At 32.6% G+C, this 21484-nt stretch overlaps 1 protein-coding gene across 14 annotated transcripts in view; it reads left to right on the top strand.

Moving 5' to 3' along the window:
• Positions 1–19244, top strand: part of shaker (Potassium voltage-gated channel protein Shaker) — a 175296-nt gene extending 156052 nt beyond the window's left edge. For 5 of the 14 annotated variants that reach the window (XM_064698841.1, XM_064698845.1, XM_064698848.1 and 2 more), the window contains 2 exons: positions 606–968; positions 1845–3848. In XM_064698841.1, coding sequence (XP_064554911.1) covers positions 606–961 — 356 coding nt within the window. In that variant the 3' untranslated portion in view covers positions 962–968; positions 1845–3848. Of the gene's footprint in view, positions 1–605; positions 969–1576; positions 3849–11382; positions 13369–14008; positions 14200–14450; positions 14766–15718; positions 15738–15848; positions 16558–18706 lie in introns of those variants that run through there. The other 9 variants (XM_064698842.1, XM_064698847.1, XM_064698840.1 and 6 more) reach the window with 6 other exon arrangements.
• Positions 19245–21484: the final 2240 nt, after the last annotated feature.

Here is a 21484-nt window from a genome sequence, read left to right as displayed (position 1 = left end):
ATTCGATAATCGAATTGCCATGTGGCAACGCCTGATCGCTCGCCGCTGGCAACGCTGCGCAACTGTATCGACCTACAATACGTACTTACACGTACTGTGTGTTTTGTGTGTAACAAGAACTACAACAAAAAGCATTTTTGTAATTAATACATTACAACTGTATGTGTGATCTCCTCTTTCTCTCTTCTCTCTCTCTTCTTTTTGTTTCTCTCTTTATTCCGTTAAATCGTAATGCGAATCCGATAATTATCGATATCGATAACTTGAACTTGAAACAATTATCTGTAATCTCAAATGTCCCACAATCCGAAACCGTAACCGTATCCAAATTCTGTAAATGTATTACCCAACGAATCCAAATTCCCTCCATGCCTATCCGTCAACCGTCAATCACTGTAACACACACACGCACACACATATACGCGCAAACACACACGCGCACACGAACACACACGCACACAACTTTGTTTAACACCAACTACCAAACACTGCGACAACAACCAACAACAACCAACAACAACAACAACAACAACAACAACCAACAACAACAACAACGATCAAACCACGTTGAAAAACAACACTAAACAAATGCATAAAACCACAAGTAGGTCAACACTTGAAGAAATCATCGTTGTCCGAGTCCTCATCGGATATGATGGATTTGGACGATGGTGTTGAATCGACGCCAGGGTTAACTGAAACACATCCTGGACGCAGTGGAGCAGCTCCGTTTTTGGGAGCCACACAGATGCAGCTGCAACCTCCGCCAGCGCAGCAGCAGCAGCAGCAACAACTACAGCAGCAGCAGCAGCAGCAGCAACAACTGCAACTGCAGCAGCAGAATGGCTTCAAGCAGCTGCAGACAACAATAAGCGTCAGTGCGGCAACTGGCAGCGCTGGGAGCAGTCTCACAATGAGGCACAACAATGCGCTGGCTGTTAGCATCGAGACCGACGTTTGACTACTGGGTAAGTGTGCGCCTTTACTCACTCCCCCCCGCCCCGCCCCACTCCACCCCTCTCTCTGTATCTCTGTCGCCCTACCTCTCTGTCTCTCACTCTCTCTCTCTCTCTCTCTCTCTCTCTCTCTGTCATGCCCTCTAGCAGCCCCTTCGCATTCATTAACACTTTACCTGATCTTCCATTCAAGCTCATATGTTAAGCATTTCGTATGCTAAGCAAATCGCAAAATCTTCAGCTAAAGCTATTTTTCTTCATTTCTCTCTCTCTTTCGCTCCTTTTCTATCTCCAACTTTCTCTCTCTCTCTCTCTCTCTCTCTCTCTCTCTCTGTCTTGAGCACAAGTCTTGACTCCCAATTTCTAATGCACAAGCACCAAAACTACAGTAAATTTTACTTGTAAAGTCACAATGATATTAGTTGAAAATGACCACCTAAATCAGTGTTGAGCATTTCTTACAGGCAACTGCTATTATCAAACATTTTGCAACACTGACAGAGCATTTTTTGCCAGCTTCACTTTCAGCTAATGTCATTGTCAGCATACTATTAAGCTCAATATTGCTAATAACTGTCTCTTTCTCTCTCTCTCTCTCTTAATTCGTACAAAAATTAAAGCTAACTGTTTTTTTATAAGCATTAAACTATTTTCTCTTTTTTTTTTCTATCCACGTGCGCGCGCTCTCTTGCTCCCTCCCACGCGATATGCCCCATATGTATGTCTCATTCTATGACTATATATATAAACTATTACTATATATATTATGTATCTTAATGAATATTATTATATATATAACTTATATGTATATATATCTGTGCTATGTAAACGCATCACTTGGCTAAATTTGGATGTTATCTATCGATAATATCATCGGGGGCTGGGCAGTAAAATTGATGTTAAGTGGTATAAGATTGGCCTTGTCAAGTGTTACGTTGGATGCCAGAAACGACTACAAAAGCTGTTTAAGTTTAATTTAAGTAGAACAAATAACAAACAAATTTAAACTATTGGTAAATTTAATTAAATTTAATTAAACTAAAATACAAACAAAAAAAAACAAACAAAAAGAAACAAGAAAATAATATATATATGTATGTATTTAATATTATAAATAATTATAAAAAATATTGATAATTTAATGCGTAAACAATTACCTACATTTAAAACACATAAAAACATCGAAAAAAAAAACAAACAAAAAATAATAACAATAATAAAACTATATATAAAAATAGATAACTCAGAGAAAAAATCACAAATTCATATAAAATTAATTGAATCACAGAAAAAAAAAATTAACAAAACCGTAAAACCCAGTCGAAGTAAACGCAGTTAACGTGAAAAGCAAATAAAAGTGCATACAATAAGGCCTTACACACAAATACACACACAAACACACACAAATACACACACACACACAAATACACACACACACACATAATCTAGCACACCAACAGCCATATACACACACAAACAGTGTGGTAAAGGCAGCATAAAACAGTGCTGTGCAGCAAGGTCAGTTCTTAAACCATTTCTCAACACTTCTTGTATTTTCAAAAGATTTCCAATACTATTGCTAAAGTAAGCTGCTTTGCAACACTGGAAAAGACGCTTTGAAAGCACTTCCGAGTTTCAACTGTTTTCCTTTTGAGTCACTTTCCGCTTATTACCAGCTTAATATAAAACTAAATATAGTTAATTAACTAACGAAGTTCATATAGTTTGCTCAATCTATGCGATCAGGCAACTCACTTGCTTCTCAAAGCTAAAATTTCAAATCAGTTCTAAAAAAATGCCTGATCAGGCAGAGCATATTATGCTTGAGCCGCCTCTGGCTCATATATGTATGCTCACAATTGATTGGTTGATATTTCAAAAGAACGAAAATCTAAGCAAACTTTCTTCAATGCTGATTCAATCAACCTAAACGAGGTATCAAAAATGATGCTGCCAGCGACTACGACTACTTCCAGCTTAGCGCTGATAGCATTGAACATTTCACAACACTCATCCTCACCCACACACACACACACACACACACACACACACACAGACACAAGCAAACACAAACACACGTAAACTAACAGCATAGTAAATAAAAACTGCCATAATATTACAAAGAAAATAAAGATCAACAATTTGTATAGTTATTAAAAATAAATAAAAGAAATAACAGTATATGCTTTTTAACTGTGACAGCATAATATATAAACTAATCAGAAAAAAATTTACATCAAATACAGTGCACACACGCTAAAGAGTTCTTATTTAAATTGAACCGACTGTAACGAGAATATTGAATCGGATCTAGCTTTGATCTTTGGCATTTGTTTCAATCTGTTTGTCTGCTAGCAAAGAAAACAAATTTCACGTACTTAACTATCCCAACTACCAAAACAAACCAAGCTCAACTAACCCGCCCACCCAAAAAATGGGACAAAAACAAAACAAAAAACAAAACAGAAAAGGAAATATAAAAAATAATAAGGAAAATAGTCCAACAAGAGAAACTACAGTAAGAACTGTTCTATATATAAAGCGAACCTGCTTAACTTTCTGCTTAAAACTCCCCCCGAATAAAAACGGAATAAAAAGTACAAATATTCATTATCACAAACAATTTATCACGAAATTAACCAAAGACAAACAAAGAGAACAAAAAACAACAACAGCTAAAAAAAAAAAAAAAAATTTAAATATTAAAAAAAAAAAAACAAAAAAAAACGACTGCAATTTAATTGATATACTTGAAACTGAAGACACAGCAGAAATAAAACTAACAGAACTTAAAGCAAAAGCAAGTAAAGTTCAAACAAAAAAAACAAACACCGAAAAATGCCTGATGATGTTTAAGGCAAATACTAAGAACAAATGTAGAAGAATGGCAAAGGCTCTTATGATTTTATAATAACAAGTAACTTAATATGAGAACTCGAGGAATGTACATAGCCTCACAAACATATGCATACATGCATACATATATATACATATATATATATATATTTATATCTATGTGTGGATGTGCAAATAATACCAGGTGTGAGCACTGAAAAACCAAAAAAAAAAAAAAAAAATACAATTTCACATGCCCCAATACAAAAACAATAAATTTACGAAACTTTGCTTGCCGCACAGCCCGACGGGAATGAGTTTCCAAATAGTTCAAATACTTCTTCGACTTCTTTCCTCTTTTGCCATTTGTGTGTGTGTGTGGTTTGACATTGTGACACGCCCATACAGACACACCCGCCCACCCAGCCATTCAAATTTCGGATGTCGTCAACCAAACCAAAGAATATTCAAAATATGATGAAATCAACATGAAAAAAAGTCGACTGAAACTGTGCAAAATCGCATTTTAATTATAAATAAATGTATAAAAATGTAAAACTGTATGTATATGTTTTATATATATGCACATACACATATAATGGGGTTAAATATTAATTTTAAAAATATATTATGTATAACAAATATATATATATGTACATATATATATTTTTGAAAAGTTGCTTTATGCGGCATGCCGCATATGGAATACCCTTGATGAATGCAAATTTGATACGTAGTCCTGCAAAACTTCCGATATTCCGATAGCAGCTAGAAGCCTTACGATTTATCGAACTTCTATTTCACGAACTGGTTTAATAACAATGAGAACTAAGTAAAAATATCAGAACAAACACATTCCTTTGTCAACCTAAGCTTGTTCCAGTGCTGCGATCTAATTGGTTGCGATTTTTTGAGAATAATATCGAATGTGAAGAACTAGTTCCTCAAGATGCAAATAGAAGGGAGAAGAATATATAAATTTGCTAATTTTTTATATGATGCCTTTAAATAAGAACTGAAAAACTAGTTCGCTTTGACAAAGATAGGATGGAACAAATGGAATCTTTCTTTTACAATTCATCCGAATACGTTATATAAGCTCCTTAGATCTAACACCAGGGGGCTTAGAGATGGATGGAATGGAAACTTTGCTTTACAATTCATCTGATTTCCGATGCATAAGTTCTTTAGATCTTAATCCAGGGGTTAGGGGTGTGTCATCAATATGTTAGGATTCTCAGCAACGGTATATGAAAGCACATTGCAAATTATTTTGTGTAATACGAAGTGACAAGGGTAAGATGAAGAAGCATTCAAGTGTAAACAATAAAGCTTTGAAAACCGTCCACACACACACTGACACACACATATGATACATACACGCGCTGACACGCCCACAGGCGCACGCATACAATGGAGAGACTCGCAGAGCGGAAACGAGTACCAAAAAATTACAATATAAAAACATAAAAGCAGGCCCTGTCTCAACCCTATCCCCTCGACACACACACGCACACGTCCTCTAACAATGTCCTCAACACGCACGCACACACACACACACACACACACACCCACACACACACACACACACATACGGCACACACATACTTTGGCAACTTTTTGTCAATTTCTTGCGAGAGTGCATATTATTTGAGAGACCCCGAAAAAAAGAAGAAAAAAATAACAAAAACCAAGATAAACTCAAAATTGGCTTATGGTCAAGCAACAGGGGAACTGTTCAAGTGCAAGTGCAAGTGCCTTAAGGAACCCTTCTCTGCGCTTCTCACAGAGCTACCAGAGCTGCCAACTACTCAGATTGAGGCTGGCATTCATAAGCGCTCCGGCGACGGCAAGCAAACTGCCAAAAAAAAAAAAAAAAAAACAAAAAAAAATAATTAACAAAACTAAACGAGTATCTAAACAATACTCAGTAACGCTACAGTGTGCGCTCGATACTGGCAACAGCTGCAAACAGAATAAGTCAGCCCTAAAGAAACGTACCAAAAGCACACACACACACGCGTTCATATCAGGCAAGGTGTATAGAGTATTCAAGCTTCTTTTGTTCGTTTTGTAGTGCCCCCCTCCATCCAACGCCAAAAGAAATAAAACCATATCAACACTGGGCCCAGGCTGCACTGTAGCGTTAATATAACTCTGCTGTAAATACACTCAAAGAAACACACGCAACCCTTCGACAAAGCAAATTAGCTAAATAAATAATTGGGTATTTTGTACGCATCGGATGAATCCTAAAATAAATATAAATAAATTAATAAATTTAGAAGAAAATCATACACAAATAAATGTATATATGTATAAATATATATATATATATATATATGTATATTTATATATATATGTATATGCAAAACAGAAATGTCATTTAATGTATATTATATTATACTGTATTGTATTGTATCTAGTCATACCAAAACAAACTGTATCTATAAAATAGAACTTAAAATCAACCTCCAGACACTTTAAGGCAAAACACCAAAAACAAAAAACAAAAAACAAAAAAAACTAAAAACAATTTTTATTATTTCTAAAAGAAAAGAATTCGCTTATTTAATTTAAGTTTTATGATTTAGCGTGGGGCATTTTAGCATTAGGAAACAAGAAGAAGTAAAGTGTGTAAAATAAGGTTGTTTTTTTTTTATAGTATTAACCTAGGTAATCGAATAGATATATGTGTATATATATATATATATACATATATCAATATATATATATATATATTGATATATACATGTATATAAATTGAGGAGCTAGCATACTTAATGTAAAAAGAAACATACAGAGAATAAACAGTATATAAGTAGTATATACACAGAGTTCAGATTTTTGTTATGATTTTCAAAACGGATAAAGAACAGAGTTTTCAAGAAGAAGCAGCGCACGGACAGCCAATAGAATTGAAAATTAAACTAGCTAAAGCAAAAAGCTGATCAACAATAAATCGTAAACAGAAAACAAAAAATTTGGAATAAATGTGTTCAGCAAAAAAATAAAAATAAAAACAAAATAAAAACAATGTTATTATATGTTTAAATAAATTTAAAATTGAATATGAAATGGAAAAAAAAAGAGAAAATTTAATTTAATTAAATTTAAATAGGTATATTTATAAAATACCAAGCAACAAATGTAAATACATCTTATATGTATAAATATATATACATATATATATATATATATATATATATATATATATCAATAATGTGTAACTCAACAACAACAAAGTAAATAGCTCAGTTAAGTAAATAAAACACAAAAAATACTCATAACAAAAAACAAGAATGAAAAGAGAAGTTAAAAAAAAGCAGAGGATAACTTCCCCCCAAAAAACAAACAGCTGATCATTCAAATAAAAAAAACACGCTATGAAAATATGCGGAAAAGAACAAAAAACAACAACAAAATATACGCAATGAAAATGAATCGTTTTGTATTTTATTTAACTGTACAACAGTTGCAATCCGAACGTGTAAATATGTAATTGTAATTGTATTTGTAATTGGTTTTTGTATGTGTGCAAAGAACCTTTCTTCGTATTCTTAGCCATTGTCAGTTTCAATTCATGTACAATTTGTTGTAGTCTGACTTATTCCTTAGTTTATACTTAAACAAAGTCAACTGCGCTCAAACTTAAACACACCCACACACTTACACTGACGCACACACACACACACTCACACACACACAACAGACGTATGTAAATGCAAGTAACTCCTGAGCTCAAGCTTCTGCTCTTATATATACTTATGCATATGTATTTATGCATATTACTTCAATGTGTTTATGATATGTTCACATATCATAACATGCACTCCATACAGCTGTTAAATACTTACTATCTAATATATAACTAAAGATCGCTTAGTCTCGATACTAGCTAGTAACACCTATTAATGCGCAGACTAGAGTCTGGAACAGCAAGAAGCACTCGCAGGCGCTTTGTTTGACCCCACACAATTCGTGATTAACTTCGGTATTTATAGTCCGATCTGCATGAAATATTCAGCGCATAATTTACGGGGCGAATATGCTGCCTGCTGCCTATTCATACATACACCTGCAAAAAAACAATATGCCCCATTTAACCATTTTGAATGGGTATCGGGTATGAAGAATACTTGAAACTTATTTATGAGACGCCAGAGCGAGATAGCTAGAGCTTTGAAGCTGCGCCTTGCGCAAAGTTTAAACACATTTATTTCGGTAGATTCTCAGGTGTGTTTTGAAATCCTTTGAAGTGAGGCGGTTGCCAAAGCAAAAGCGAGCTCTCAATTTGCCTTGCTTTCAAATATTCGAATGATTTGCTCAAATCAAATATTTGGAAACATGGGAATTCGCCAGGCGCATGAACGCCGCGAATCTATCAAGTGAAAGACTCTAGTTAGCCAAATGTAGGCTAGAGTGCGGCACTGTAGAAGTCAGCACAGAGGGACACACATACACACACAGCGAACTAGATACAATTAGAGCTAAAAAGCATTTCATTGGTTTTTCGAACTACTTAGTATTTTATTTAGTAATGAGAACTTGAGGTACTCAACCGACTATAAAAATAAATACAATAAAAAACGACTTCAAATCGAAACCCCACAGAGGCAGTTAGGGATTGAAAAATGAAAAAATAATAATAATAAAAATAGATAAGAAGCAAACATATCGTTGTTATTCAACATACGTACTATAATTGACAGCTAAAACATCACAAAACACACACAAACCAAATAAAAAGCGAATCCAAACAAAGATACCAAAAGCGTACACAAATTAATTCAAACACAAAACATAAAAACTATTCTTAACGCATAATTAACTCCAATACAAAAACAAAAAGAACATAAAAGTTGATAACAAACAAAACTAAGTAAAAGGCGTAACACTCTATTTTTATCCTCGATTTAAACCCAAAACAATCTTTTCAAGTTTTCCATTAAATTTAATTACTTATTTATCAACAAAAAAAACAAAAAAAAAAAAAAACAAAAACGAAAAAAATAAAATAAAAGGAATTAAAACAAAAAGCAACCCATTTAACGTAAAAACTTATTGTACAACAATATACATATACAAAAATACTTATATATCTACTTACATGCATATTTACCAAAATACTAAGATACTAAATCAAAAACAAGCTAAACAACCAACTAATAACAACAACAACAAAGCACAACTCTCACTCTTCTCAATGCTTCAAGAAAGACAAACTGCTATCAAACAAAAACCAAAAAAAAAAAAAAAAAACAAAAACTTAACAAATTTCTATTAAGGACAAAGACTGCAAATAGAGATTTAAATAAATATTTTAATAATGACTTAAATAAAAAGAAAGCTAACAAAATATATAAATTAATTAATTAAATATATAATTAATGCAAATGTTGGCGCTTATATTTTTCCATTTGCCTGAGTTCGTTGATTTAAAGCCACAAAAAGCTTTTGCCAAAAATATGTTTTACTTTGTACATTTGTTTTTGCAACACATGAATATGAATGTACATATATACATATATATATACACATATATGTATATTCATATGTTGTGCATTAGTAAACATACAATTAGTTTAGTTTAGTTTAGTTTAGTTTAGTTTAGTTTATTTCGCCGCGCAACAAGACAGACACTGCAGCAACAACAACAACAAAAATACCAGCATTAAGCTTCAGCCAGTAATACTTTAAATAAAAAATAAACCAAATAACTGCTAAAAAAAATATTTTAAAAAAATATATTTGAATATAAATTATTATATAAAACAGATTTTTTTTTCTGTAAAGCATTTTCACACATTTTGCCCAGCATAACCAGATCGAAAAGAAACAATAGCTTAAAACTAAAAACTATTAGAGAAAAATAAAATGATTACTTTTGAGCATAGAACTAGAACCAGATACAAATGCAGCAAACAGAAAAGAAAATAAAAAAAAAAAAATACCAAAAATACCAACAAAAATACCGAAAAATTTAGTATTACGCATAATAAGATATTGTGACTACAATTAAAGAGAAACGCAAGCATAAAACACTTAAACACAGATGAAAACAAACAAAAACAAGAAAAAATCCAAAAAACCAAAAAGAAATGTTGTTAAGATTAAAAATGAAATGTTTTATAATCGTTATTCAATAAAAGTAAATTAAAAAAAAAAAAAAAACAAACAACAATTACAAACGAACCAATTACGATATAAAAAAAAAATACATATATATATAAAAATCAAAAGAAAAGAAAAGAAAAAAAGAAAAGAAAATTAGCTAAAATAGTAGCGAAGTGCCCAAGCAAAGATCATTCCAATTTGTTATTTAGTTAAACGCTAAGTTTTATTTATTTTTTTTCTATTACTACTACTTATTTAAGTATTAACGCGTAGTTATTGTTAGTAGTTTTATATATCGACCCTGGTATTTCCCCTTGGTATATATACCCTCTGAATGCATGGGCCATGACGATTAGTTAGAGTTGGGTACTCTATGCTAGTATGGGTTAGTCAAGGCTTGAGAGCAGAGCTGTGCTTGGGAGCTCTCCTGTAAGCTGGGCGTGAGCGCAGCTCTGCCTTAATTGTTAGCTATAAGCTTTTAAGGTTGACACTCTAGTACTGTAAGCCCTTAAGTCGATAATATATAATATATATATATACATATATATATACGTAGAGCATTGACAATCAAAGCCATCAATCTATCAATCAGCCAGTCAATCATGCCAGGTTAATTGCCCTGCCCATTGTACAACTCCTACCACATGTCATCCACTAGCAACTAGTATCGTCCATAGTCTAGAGCAGTTCAGTCGCATTGTTTCAAATAGTTACCAACTCTAGTGTTGACTAACAGAAAAAAAACTTATAAACAAAATCCCCAATACCCTGAAAAAAAATAAAACCCGCCCCCATCGATGCGACACATGCTGCAATTACTGAATGTTGAGCTAAGATGCCAGCCCCCTCCACAAATGGTGAGTGTGTCCAGATGGTCGTTGTGTAAAGAATCAAAATAAAAATAAAAGTAAATAAATGTGCCCAGACGGGCGCCAGATGGTGTCTTGTGCCCGTTTATCGTCGTTATCGTTATCGTTATCGTAATTGTTATCCTATTCGTATACTTTAATTGGCTTTTGGTTCTTATCATACGCAATGCACTGTGGAAACGCGCACCCAACTTTAATTTGTTCATCATGATATATCTATCTATATATATATATATATCTATCTATATATATATATATATATATATATGTATATATATATATATGTATGATATATGTGTGCGTGCATATGCATATACAATAAGTGTATAAGTATGTATGATAACATCTTTTTCGATGTGCTGCGCTTTTGTTAAACGCTAACTTGGCCAGCTACCAATTTTTTTTTACCTTAATCTATCCAACCATATACATATATACATATATATATACGCTATATATGAATATATAAAGCTATTATACTAAATATATACAAATATATTCTTTATGCTATTTACTTTTCGTTAAATATTTTGTTTTCTTCGACTCTTTTAATTTCCATTTTGTGTTATTCTTTTTTTGTGGTTTTCGTAACGTATAAATGTAAGAAACGCTTTAGCGCTGCCTGCACCCGCCGACATCAAAATCCTGCTACAGCTACAACAACAGCAACCGTAACAGTAACAGTTCAAGTAACAGTAACAGTAACAGTAGAGGCAACAGTAACAGCAAGAGCTAACCGCATTAAGCGCAATAACAACAGCAGCAGCTACAACAACAACAACAACAACAACTACAACTACAACTACAATAACAACAACAACAACAACAGCTTGAAATATATATATATTTAAATATATATATATACATATATATGAAAAACGAATGAAAACTGAAAGAAAAGCGCCTGCTCTGGCTTATCAATGGCTATGGCTGAGGCTTTCGCCGGCTCCTGCTTCTGCTCCTAAGTCCCGTTTCCCTGTGCTTCCCGATTCCGGTGCATGTGCGTTAAGTTGCTATAATCGAATAATTAGAATCGAGCAATCGATTGATCACAATAACTAATACAAAATGAGCAAATCAATGCAAAATGCAAAAGAACAAAAAAAAAAGAAAAAGAAAAACAAAATGAAAGCAAAGAAGTTGAAATGAAAAACTGATAAGAAAACAACAAACCGCTCGCTAAAGTAAAGACAACAGCTCCAGCTACAACAACAACACTTGGCGCACGCTTAGCACATTTGCATCTAATACTAACTATCAGCTACACACACACACACACACAGACACACATACAGTTACACACACAGACAAGAGCTACACTTTAAGTTTTCGTTGCCCAACTCCATTTGATACACTCAAATCTAACGCTTTGATTTCTGTCATGATTTTCTTACGCTTACTTTTACCAAATACTCTACTCTACTCTACTCTACTCTACTCTACTCTACTCGAATGAGCATTATCCAATTACTTGCCTAACTACTTGAAATCGCTTACCTATATTTAACTAATTATATATATATATATAGTTATATATACTTACTTAAAGCTGCTGCTACAATCACCGAATAAAAAGATATCACCAAATCCCCGTAAAAAAAAACACTTCACAAGTTCACAAGTTTGTTTTCCGTCTTAACCAACACACGGCGAACAACAAGAGCGTCAAGGGCGCTGTTAAAGGCAACAGCGCAGCACTGTTAACGGCAACAGCGCCGTTAACATTGTGCTGCTGCCTGTTCATATAATTTGGCACAACTCGAGCACCTACAATTTTTGTTGAAAGCACACAAAAACACACACAGAAATTGATCAAACAAACAAACAAACAAGCAGTCATTCAGTCAGTCAATCAAGCATACATCAACACACAAACACACAGTCTAACTAACTCTATTTTCTATCTGTCTCTCTCATGCCAATTACTAACTCTCTTTTTCTTCAACGTGCGTCGCAATCTCTGCCGAAGACGCACATACACACACACACACACACTGGACTGGAGCTTGATTGATCAGTGCTCGCATTTAATGTAGTATTGATTGATCGCAAGCCCTGCAAACCGAGACTGATCGGATCTGATCTGATCTTTCGGTCTCGATTTGCTTTGGTTTCACTCTCTCTCTCTCTCTCTCTCTCTCTCTGTCTCTCAATATATATATATATTCATTTTTATGTCAAGTTTAACAGCGACGACGCCAAACGCCGGCACATTTTGTTTATTACCATTTTGGCAATACGCTTTCGGTTTTTTGTTAGCCAAATCTCTCTATATCTCTCTCTATCCAGTCAACTTTTTTTGAGTTCCATCGTTCAAGCGATACAAACCAAGCAATTTAAATTAACAACAGCAATTTGCTTTCGATGTGTACATACCAATATATACTATAATCAATAATCAAACAATATACACACACACCAACACAAACACACACCAATACACATAAATTCACACACGTAAACTTATTACTTATATAAATACCTCGAGTTGAAAATACACACATATTGTTTTTGGCTTTCTTTCTATGTTTCAGTGTACTAATTTCTTAAAACTACGCCACTTTGTTTCTAACAATTGTTCTTCTCGTCTGTTTGTTTTTTTTGTTTTTGGTTTTATTGAGTGATATCGTAACATTTTAATAATGGTATATCAAATATTACAAATCTTTAATGCTTACAATTTATAACTTATTTCAATATATATATATACATTTTTTTTATTTATTTTCTTTTTATATATATATACATATCTATATATAAATATACTACCTTATTTACACACTGCGTTCTTTTTCTACGTTCTTCTTCATACCAAATCGACAACAACAAAAAAAAAATGACATAAAAAATAAATATATAAATAAAATAAAATATAAATATAAAATATATATTAAAATCAATATAAATATATATATAAATAACTGACGAAATATATATATTTATATATGCCAAAATCGAATCGAAAACAAATTTGCATATTTAAATCCATGCTTTAAATATACAAAATACCAACAACGAAAAAATACTGCAAATTAATACCAAAAATCAAATACCTGAATATTGCAAATATGAAAAAAAAATGAAAACTGACCGAAAAAAAACAAAAAAAAAAAAAACCAAAAAAAAATACCATACAATACAAACCTAAATGCAAATGAAAATGCAAATGCAAATATTAATGCAAAATGCAAAATGCAAAATGCAATATGCAAAATGCAAAATGCAAAATAGGCCCGTCGGCTTCTGGGGCAAAATTGTCGGCTCTTTGTGCGTGATCGCTGGTGTGCTGACAATCGCACTGCCGGTACCGGTTATCGTCAGTAATTTCAATTACTTCTATCACCGCGAAACGGATCAGGAGGAGATGCAGAGCCAAAATTTCAACCACGTTACAAGTTGTTCATATTTACCTGGTGCACTAGGTACATATATATATATAACTAATCATATCCAAAACGTTTGACAAAAAAAAAAAAAAAAAAATATCGATAAAAAAAACCACGCTCATTTGTGAAATACGAAATGCGAAAGCAATGCTAATCGATTCCTTTTCTATATCATCCCCCCAAAATAAAAAATAAAAAAAAAACGTCCCAACGTCAACCCCGAAACACACACACACACACACGCACACACACGCACACACGCATACAAATGCCCAAACCGAAACTAGGTCAACATTTGAAAAAATCCTCACTCTCCGAATCGTCATCGGACATTATGGATTTGGATGATGGCATTGATGCAACCACACCAGGTCTGACTGATCATACGGGCCGCCACATGGTGCCATTTCTGAGAACGCAGCAATCTTTTGAGAAGCAACAGCTGCAGCTCCAACTACAACAGCAACAGCAGCAGGGACTTCAGCAGGGACAGCTGCAGCAGCAGCAACTCGGCCAGAACGGCCTAAGGAGCACAAATAGCTTACAGCTAAGGCATAACAACGCAATGGCCGTCAGTATTGAAACCGACGTCTGACTACTAGGTGAGTATCCAAATCGAAAAACCACGCATAATGAAATTCGCCTTTCAATTGTCGGCATACTATCCGTAAAGCAGTCCTTGCTAGTTCAGTTGACCAGGCAGGTTGCCGGCTCAAAGCACTTTTTCTTAGCCAAGGCCCATAAGATAAAAAGTGGCCCGATTTCTGGCTCTGTGAGAATTGTATAGCTCGTAATTCATTTGTCAAGGCCTTAAAAAAAGCAAAGGCAACAATTTTCCAAGCAAAAACTCCTTTCACAGACTCCACACAGAGATTTATAAAATATAGCTCGCCGATGCTGTTAAGAATTTGCTCGTATGTAAAGTGCATGGTCATGCTCGTAAAGACCCAGCTCGTTAAAGATATCTTGCAAAGCAGAAAAGTTTCCACAGCATGTATTCAAATTCCGATCGATTGTTTCTATGTCAGCTACATGATATAGTAGTTCAATCCGGCTGGTTCCGACATATTTGCTGAAAGATGGAGCCATACATGGTTTCATGATGATTGTTAAACACATTGTGCAAAATGAAGTTGAAATTTGTACTACCTAGATCGGACTTACGCAAAATCTCACCCTTAACCGTGCTAATCCGCTCGAATCGAGTCCCTGAAGCTATTTGCTTTAACAACAGATCTGCCTCTAATTCACATTCAATCATTTTTGGGATATTTCATTGGTTTCGCGCTTGTCGCAAAATTGCTAAAATGAAAAAGGCGTGTCAATTGCAAGAAGCTGTATGAAGGTTCATTTCACGCCTTTCGGAAAATCCACCTCTCCAAGTGGAAATGTGGCTCAAGGATTGCTTGCGACAAGCTTCGTCCGAATGACTTGACACCCTTTTTCAAGGCGTAAAATAAGGATTTACAGATTTTAGCGCTTTAGGCTATTCCACCCGTAACTGTGGAATATTTGCGGAAAATGTGCTGCATAAAACTTTCTTGTTTATTTATAGCGTGGCGCGCTCTACACTTGGAATTAAGCCCCATATACAAGCATCACAAGTTCAGCTAATGTGATTTTTTTTTTCTAACTAAAATCATTTACTTAATTGTAATTTGTTTTATTTTTTATGCTATCCGCAGTCAAACAAATGGAAAACAGACGAAACTTGCGCAGTGAAATGTTACGTTGGATGCCAGAAACGTCATCAAAAGCAGTCTAATCTAGAATTTTATTAATAATAAATAAATATTAAAGTAATTATAATAATAATAATAATAATAATAATTATAGTAAGCAGCGTAGTTGTAAATTTAACAGCAAATATAAAACAAACTACACACACACACAGACAGATACACACACAGATACACACACAGATACACACACAGACACACACACAGTAGCTTGATAAAGTAGCTAAATGTCGAATTAGCGATAGTTTTTTTTCAATTCTCAAATTCGGCGGCAACAATTTACACAGCTGCTCAAAGGAGACCATGACACACACACATACACACACACACACACACACAAAACAAATGAAAGAAAAAACAAAACTCAACTTAATACCTATGTTCAAATTTAGCAATTAACAACTAACAATCGTTATAGTCAAGAAACAACACGCTGAAGAATGAGAATGAGAACAAAAACAAAAACAAAAACAAATGCGAATTATCTTAGTAGTCTAATCTAATTGGAGTTTCTTCCTTTCTTTAGAAGCTATTTAGCTGCAACAAAAAAGAAAAAGAAAAAATATAAAACGAAAAAAAAATGAAACTAAAACTAAAAACAAAAAACAGACAAGAAAGCAACAATACATACAAACATACAATATCTGCTAATTTTATTTTCAACTTTAAATTATGCTCTATTAATAAATATTAGTCAAATATTAGTAGAAAAAAAAAGAAAAAAAAAGGAAGATATATACATATAAATATATAAAAACACAAAAAGGAAATTAAACGAAATGAAAACTAAGGCAATGCAAATTATAAATATAAATAAATAACACACGAGTAGCGATGATTGCTGTTGACCATGTCCTCATCAAAATATCGAAATAGTTAACAAAAAAAATGCCTAGAATTTTGTTTGACTCTCTTTGCAATTCTAGTTTTCTTCCAAAGCCATTGCAACAGAGTTTGTTTTCTTTGGCAAACTCATGCAGCTAGCCAAATGTTTAAGGACAACGCACAAAGCAGAAACGCAAAAGTGAATGAGCTCGCGCGAGCGGGCTAAGAAGCAAATTCAAATTGTTAAATATCATGTCCGTAAATGTTTTCAAATATATATATATATATATATATTGATTCCTAGAGGAGATGAGGGCACTGTCAAAACTCATTCGTGCTCATACACACACGCACACGCCAACACACACAGATACACACCAACACACACACACACATAGATAAACACATATAAAATGCTAAAACATCAAAACTGCCGTTAATTTAAAAATATTGAGTATAAAAAATAAAAATAATTATACATATATGTACATGTATGTATGAAAATATATATGCATATATGTGTGTATACATATATTTATATGCATAAATAAATATACATAACCGAACTAAACTGCTATTTTGTAAATAAGTAAGTCGGAGTTGAAGCTGAACATATAGACGTAGACAAAACCCAAACAAAAACTTAAATCAAATAAAAAATAAAAAAACCCAAAAAAAATAAAACAAATAAAAACATTTACAAAAAAAAAAAAGCTGCTAACGATACAAAAACAATAATTAAACTTAGCAAACTGCTACACGACAAGACACACACACACACACACAAAATACCAAAGAAATTACCAAGAAAAAAATAATAATAAAATACATACCAAAAAATATCAGAGAACACGGCAATCAAGCGAACCACAGGGCCGTTGATCTTCCAGCAGACCCAACCCAAACTCAATTCTCCACAAAAGAGAAGGATTTCAAAAACCTAAAAAAAAAAAAAAAACAAAAATAAAAAAACAGATATACATGCTTCTGGCATAGATTTAACCAAGTTTTAGATCATAATTACTTAGAAATCGCTTCAGTTTGTTGTGAACTACGCATATGTACTATATCTATTATGTCTCCTCATGCTATTTAACGAACCTATTGGATTTATATGTGCATTTCGTCTAACCAGCCGGGTGTCTCATTTTATGGGTTCGACCTTATGTAATTTAAATCTTCCTTTCTCAAATCGTATAACTTATTATCATTTTATTTTCACGTTCAATCTAGCGACTTCAACTTTTGTCAATCTCGAAAATATGGAAAATATCTCTATATATATAAACGATATTAAACAAATAAAGCACCTTTTTATGATTCTAGTTAACACACATAAACACACACACAGAGAGATATAATACTTAATTTGAATTGAAATTTCTTGAGATATTAACACACACACACACACACACACACACACACATATATATACTTAGTATGCTTCCATTGAACTACAGAGTTTGTTACGTATCTGATCTAAAAGTGACTGCAACATTTTCTGTAAATTTCCAGAAAAATACCACAAAATACTTAAAAATACTAAAAATGTTTACCCTAAAAATACCGAAAACGTGCTTTGCATTCAACATAACCTCAAAGAAACCACAATTACTTTTGGACCACATTTAAACATCTCACAAAAACGTATCGAACAATTGAACTAAGCTGAAACATACGCATACAAATATATAGATCTATGTATATACACATGTGTATATATATGCTATAGCTATATGATATATATATATACATATATATATATATATATATATATATATATGTATACTCGTATGTTTCTGTGTAATAATGCGACTGAATAACAAAGTTTTTATTGATTTGCTGCTTGTTGTAATTAACAAAAAAATTAAAATAAAAAAAAATATTTGTAAAAAAAAAGTTAAACAAAAAAAATATTGTAAATATGTAAAGAAAATGATAAAAGACAAGAGAGTAAAATAAATCAAATCAATTTACAGCTTTGAATACCGTCCACACGCACACAGTAAACGTTTAAAGCAAATACAGAGATGATCTCAAGATGAGCGAGAAGGAAGATGGAGAGAGAGGGAGAAAGAGAGAGCGGAAGAGTGCGAGAGTTGGAGAGATGATCGATTAACTTAAATTAAATTGAATTTTGAATTAGCAAATGACAACAGCAAAGCGACTCAGCGTTGAGATCTGCAGAAGTATAGAGTACATATTTAACGTATACTTGATTTTTGGCCTTAAAAAAAAACAAAACAAAAAGAAAAACAAACAAAAAATGATATATGCAAAATTTAGTTAATATGAAACAAAAGTTGAAGTAACCGTTTTGGGCGCCCATATGTGTATTTTTTGTACATTATATATTATATATTTTGTATGTATATACATATAATATAATATAATATATGATTAAATATGATTTTGTGATTAGTTTTCGTGAGTTTTGGTTCGGTTCCTGAGATCAAACGAGTAACGAGTTGTTCGAGTGCAGCCAATTAAAAAACAACAAAAACAAAAAACAATGAGCAATGATATACATATAATATGCATACAAATTATTATTAATAAACTATAATATATTATTAATACTAACTAAATATCGAGTAACAAAAATACATAACAAAAAAAATAAAAAAAAAAAAACCAAAAACAATTTGCAAGCAAACAAAAAATAAAAAACATATCGTCTTCAAGTCATGCGAGAAGTTTTTTTTTTTTATTGTTGTTTTTTACCAAGTAAATTTATTCTAATGCTAGACAAGGCTTACTAAGTAGTAACTAAAGACAAAGACAGACAGAGCAAGAACGAGCAGGAGGGCAACAGCGCGCAAGTGAGATAGATAGCAAGATAGCGGGAGAGCGAGCGAGCGAGAGGGAGGAATAGAAACGTTTTGTCTGGGCTAACTTGGCCAGGCCGGGCATTAAAAAACAAAGTGATATAAAACATACATATAAAAAAGGAAACAAAACAGAGAAAGAAAAACAAAATGAACTTGCCAAAATAATTAAGTTTAAACATTAAACCTAACAACACGAACACCAAAAAAAAAAAAAAATAAAAAAAAAGAGTTAAATCAATAGATAAATAAATAAAACTAAGCTCTCTCAATAACTGAGAATGCGTTCAGTCTATGGCCTAGGGAAAATTAAAGTTCAGCCAGCAGCAGCAGCAGCAGCATATAATTATATATCTAGTTTAATAGGCATTTTAACATAGGCAATCCTTATTATAATACTCCTAATAATATTAAAAATATAAAAATAAAAAAAATAAAAAAATTAAAATACAAATAATACTAACAATAATCATTATGAAATCTAATACTGCAACCTTTAAGCTGAGCTTTGCTATTGAGTAACAATTTCCGAAACAGAACTACCAACAAAATACATAATGCTAACAAACAAGAAAATACCAAAAAATACCAAATACACAAAATACTAACTTATAAAGAGAGAATAATCTTACCAATAAAGTTGTCAATTTGCGTTGCCTATTTTCAAATTTGGTTTAGAAATTCATTAATAAAGAAGACTGGAATAAAAGCAAATGAAAAAATAAAAATAAATAAACACATAAATACACATATATACATATGTATAGATATGTGTGTCTGTATTATGCAATACACATATGTATGTAATCACATATAAAATGAGAACAATGTCAATACAAATACATATGCGTAGCGTTCGAAAGGCATTCGAATTACAAGCAAAGGATACTAACTACTTACTATAATATAAATACACATATTTAACAGATATTAGTGTATATATATGCATATATGTACATGCGTGTATGTATGTACAGGCATCCATAGTAGATAAACCCAAGCCAGTTAAGCCCAGATAATTTTGATAAACATTTTATTAATTTATCTAATTCTCATCAATTTCTTTACTCTCCACACAAAAGTTAACAAGAAATCAATGAAATATTTAGCTCAACAAATAATAAAGTAAAGCGTATCGGCATGCCGAACCCTGAATACCCTTGCAGAATTGTTAATATCAAATTTATTTTTACTCTGCACTCTGCATTCAAGTCCGATTTACTGAAGTTCAAAGTCTAACTCTTTGCCTCTTGTTATTATTGTTGATAAGTTCACTCTAGATATCTCCGAAAACAAACTAAATTTCTCATACAAAAATGCAAGTTTCAATTGAAATAGTGTTTCATTCCCACGTGTTTCAAGAAAATTGATTTTCGTTTGTCTTCTACATAAGATGAAATATTTATATTAATATCTGCAAAAAAAACATTTTCCATAACAAATTTTTGGAATTTCGGCAGCCGAACAGTTACATTGTTACGATTCCACATGTTCCAAAAGGGGAAGTGGAATGACTATTAGCATACAGATAATGTCAGTTAAATAATTGCATTGTTCCGATTCCACCCGTTCCAAAAAAGAAACGAATGAACGAATATGAGTACACCAATTTTCATAATAACCAATTTTACGAATAATGGCAGTTAAACCCTAAAGTGTTCAGATTCCACTTGTTCCAAAGAAAGGAGAAGACAAGCAAATGACTATTAGCATACAGAAAATTAAAGTCCACTTGTTCTAGATTAAGAAGAAAAAATGAATGACTATTATAATACAGAAAATGACAGTAACATTGTTCCGATTCCACTTGTTCCACAAAAAAAAGGAAGTATGTATGAATATGTCAAGCGATCTATTAGAATACAGACTGCAAGGGCATAAAAAGCAAATAATTATGATAATAATGCATATTTATATTATGATCTAACA

This window comes from Drosophila montana, unplaced genomic scaffold (genome assembly GCF_035044405.1).
Source record: "Drosophila montana isolate Dmon_TW-CO22-7 unplaced genomic scaffold, ASM3504440v1 contig_786_1, whole genome shotgun sequence".
Lineage (NCBI taxonomy): Eukaryota > Metazoa > Arthropoda > Insecta > Diptera > Drosophilidae > Drosophila > Drosophila montana.
This window is presented reverse-complemented; position numbering and strand designations above follow the sequence as displayed.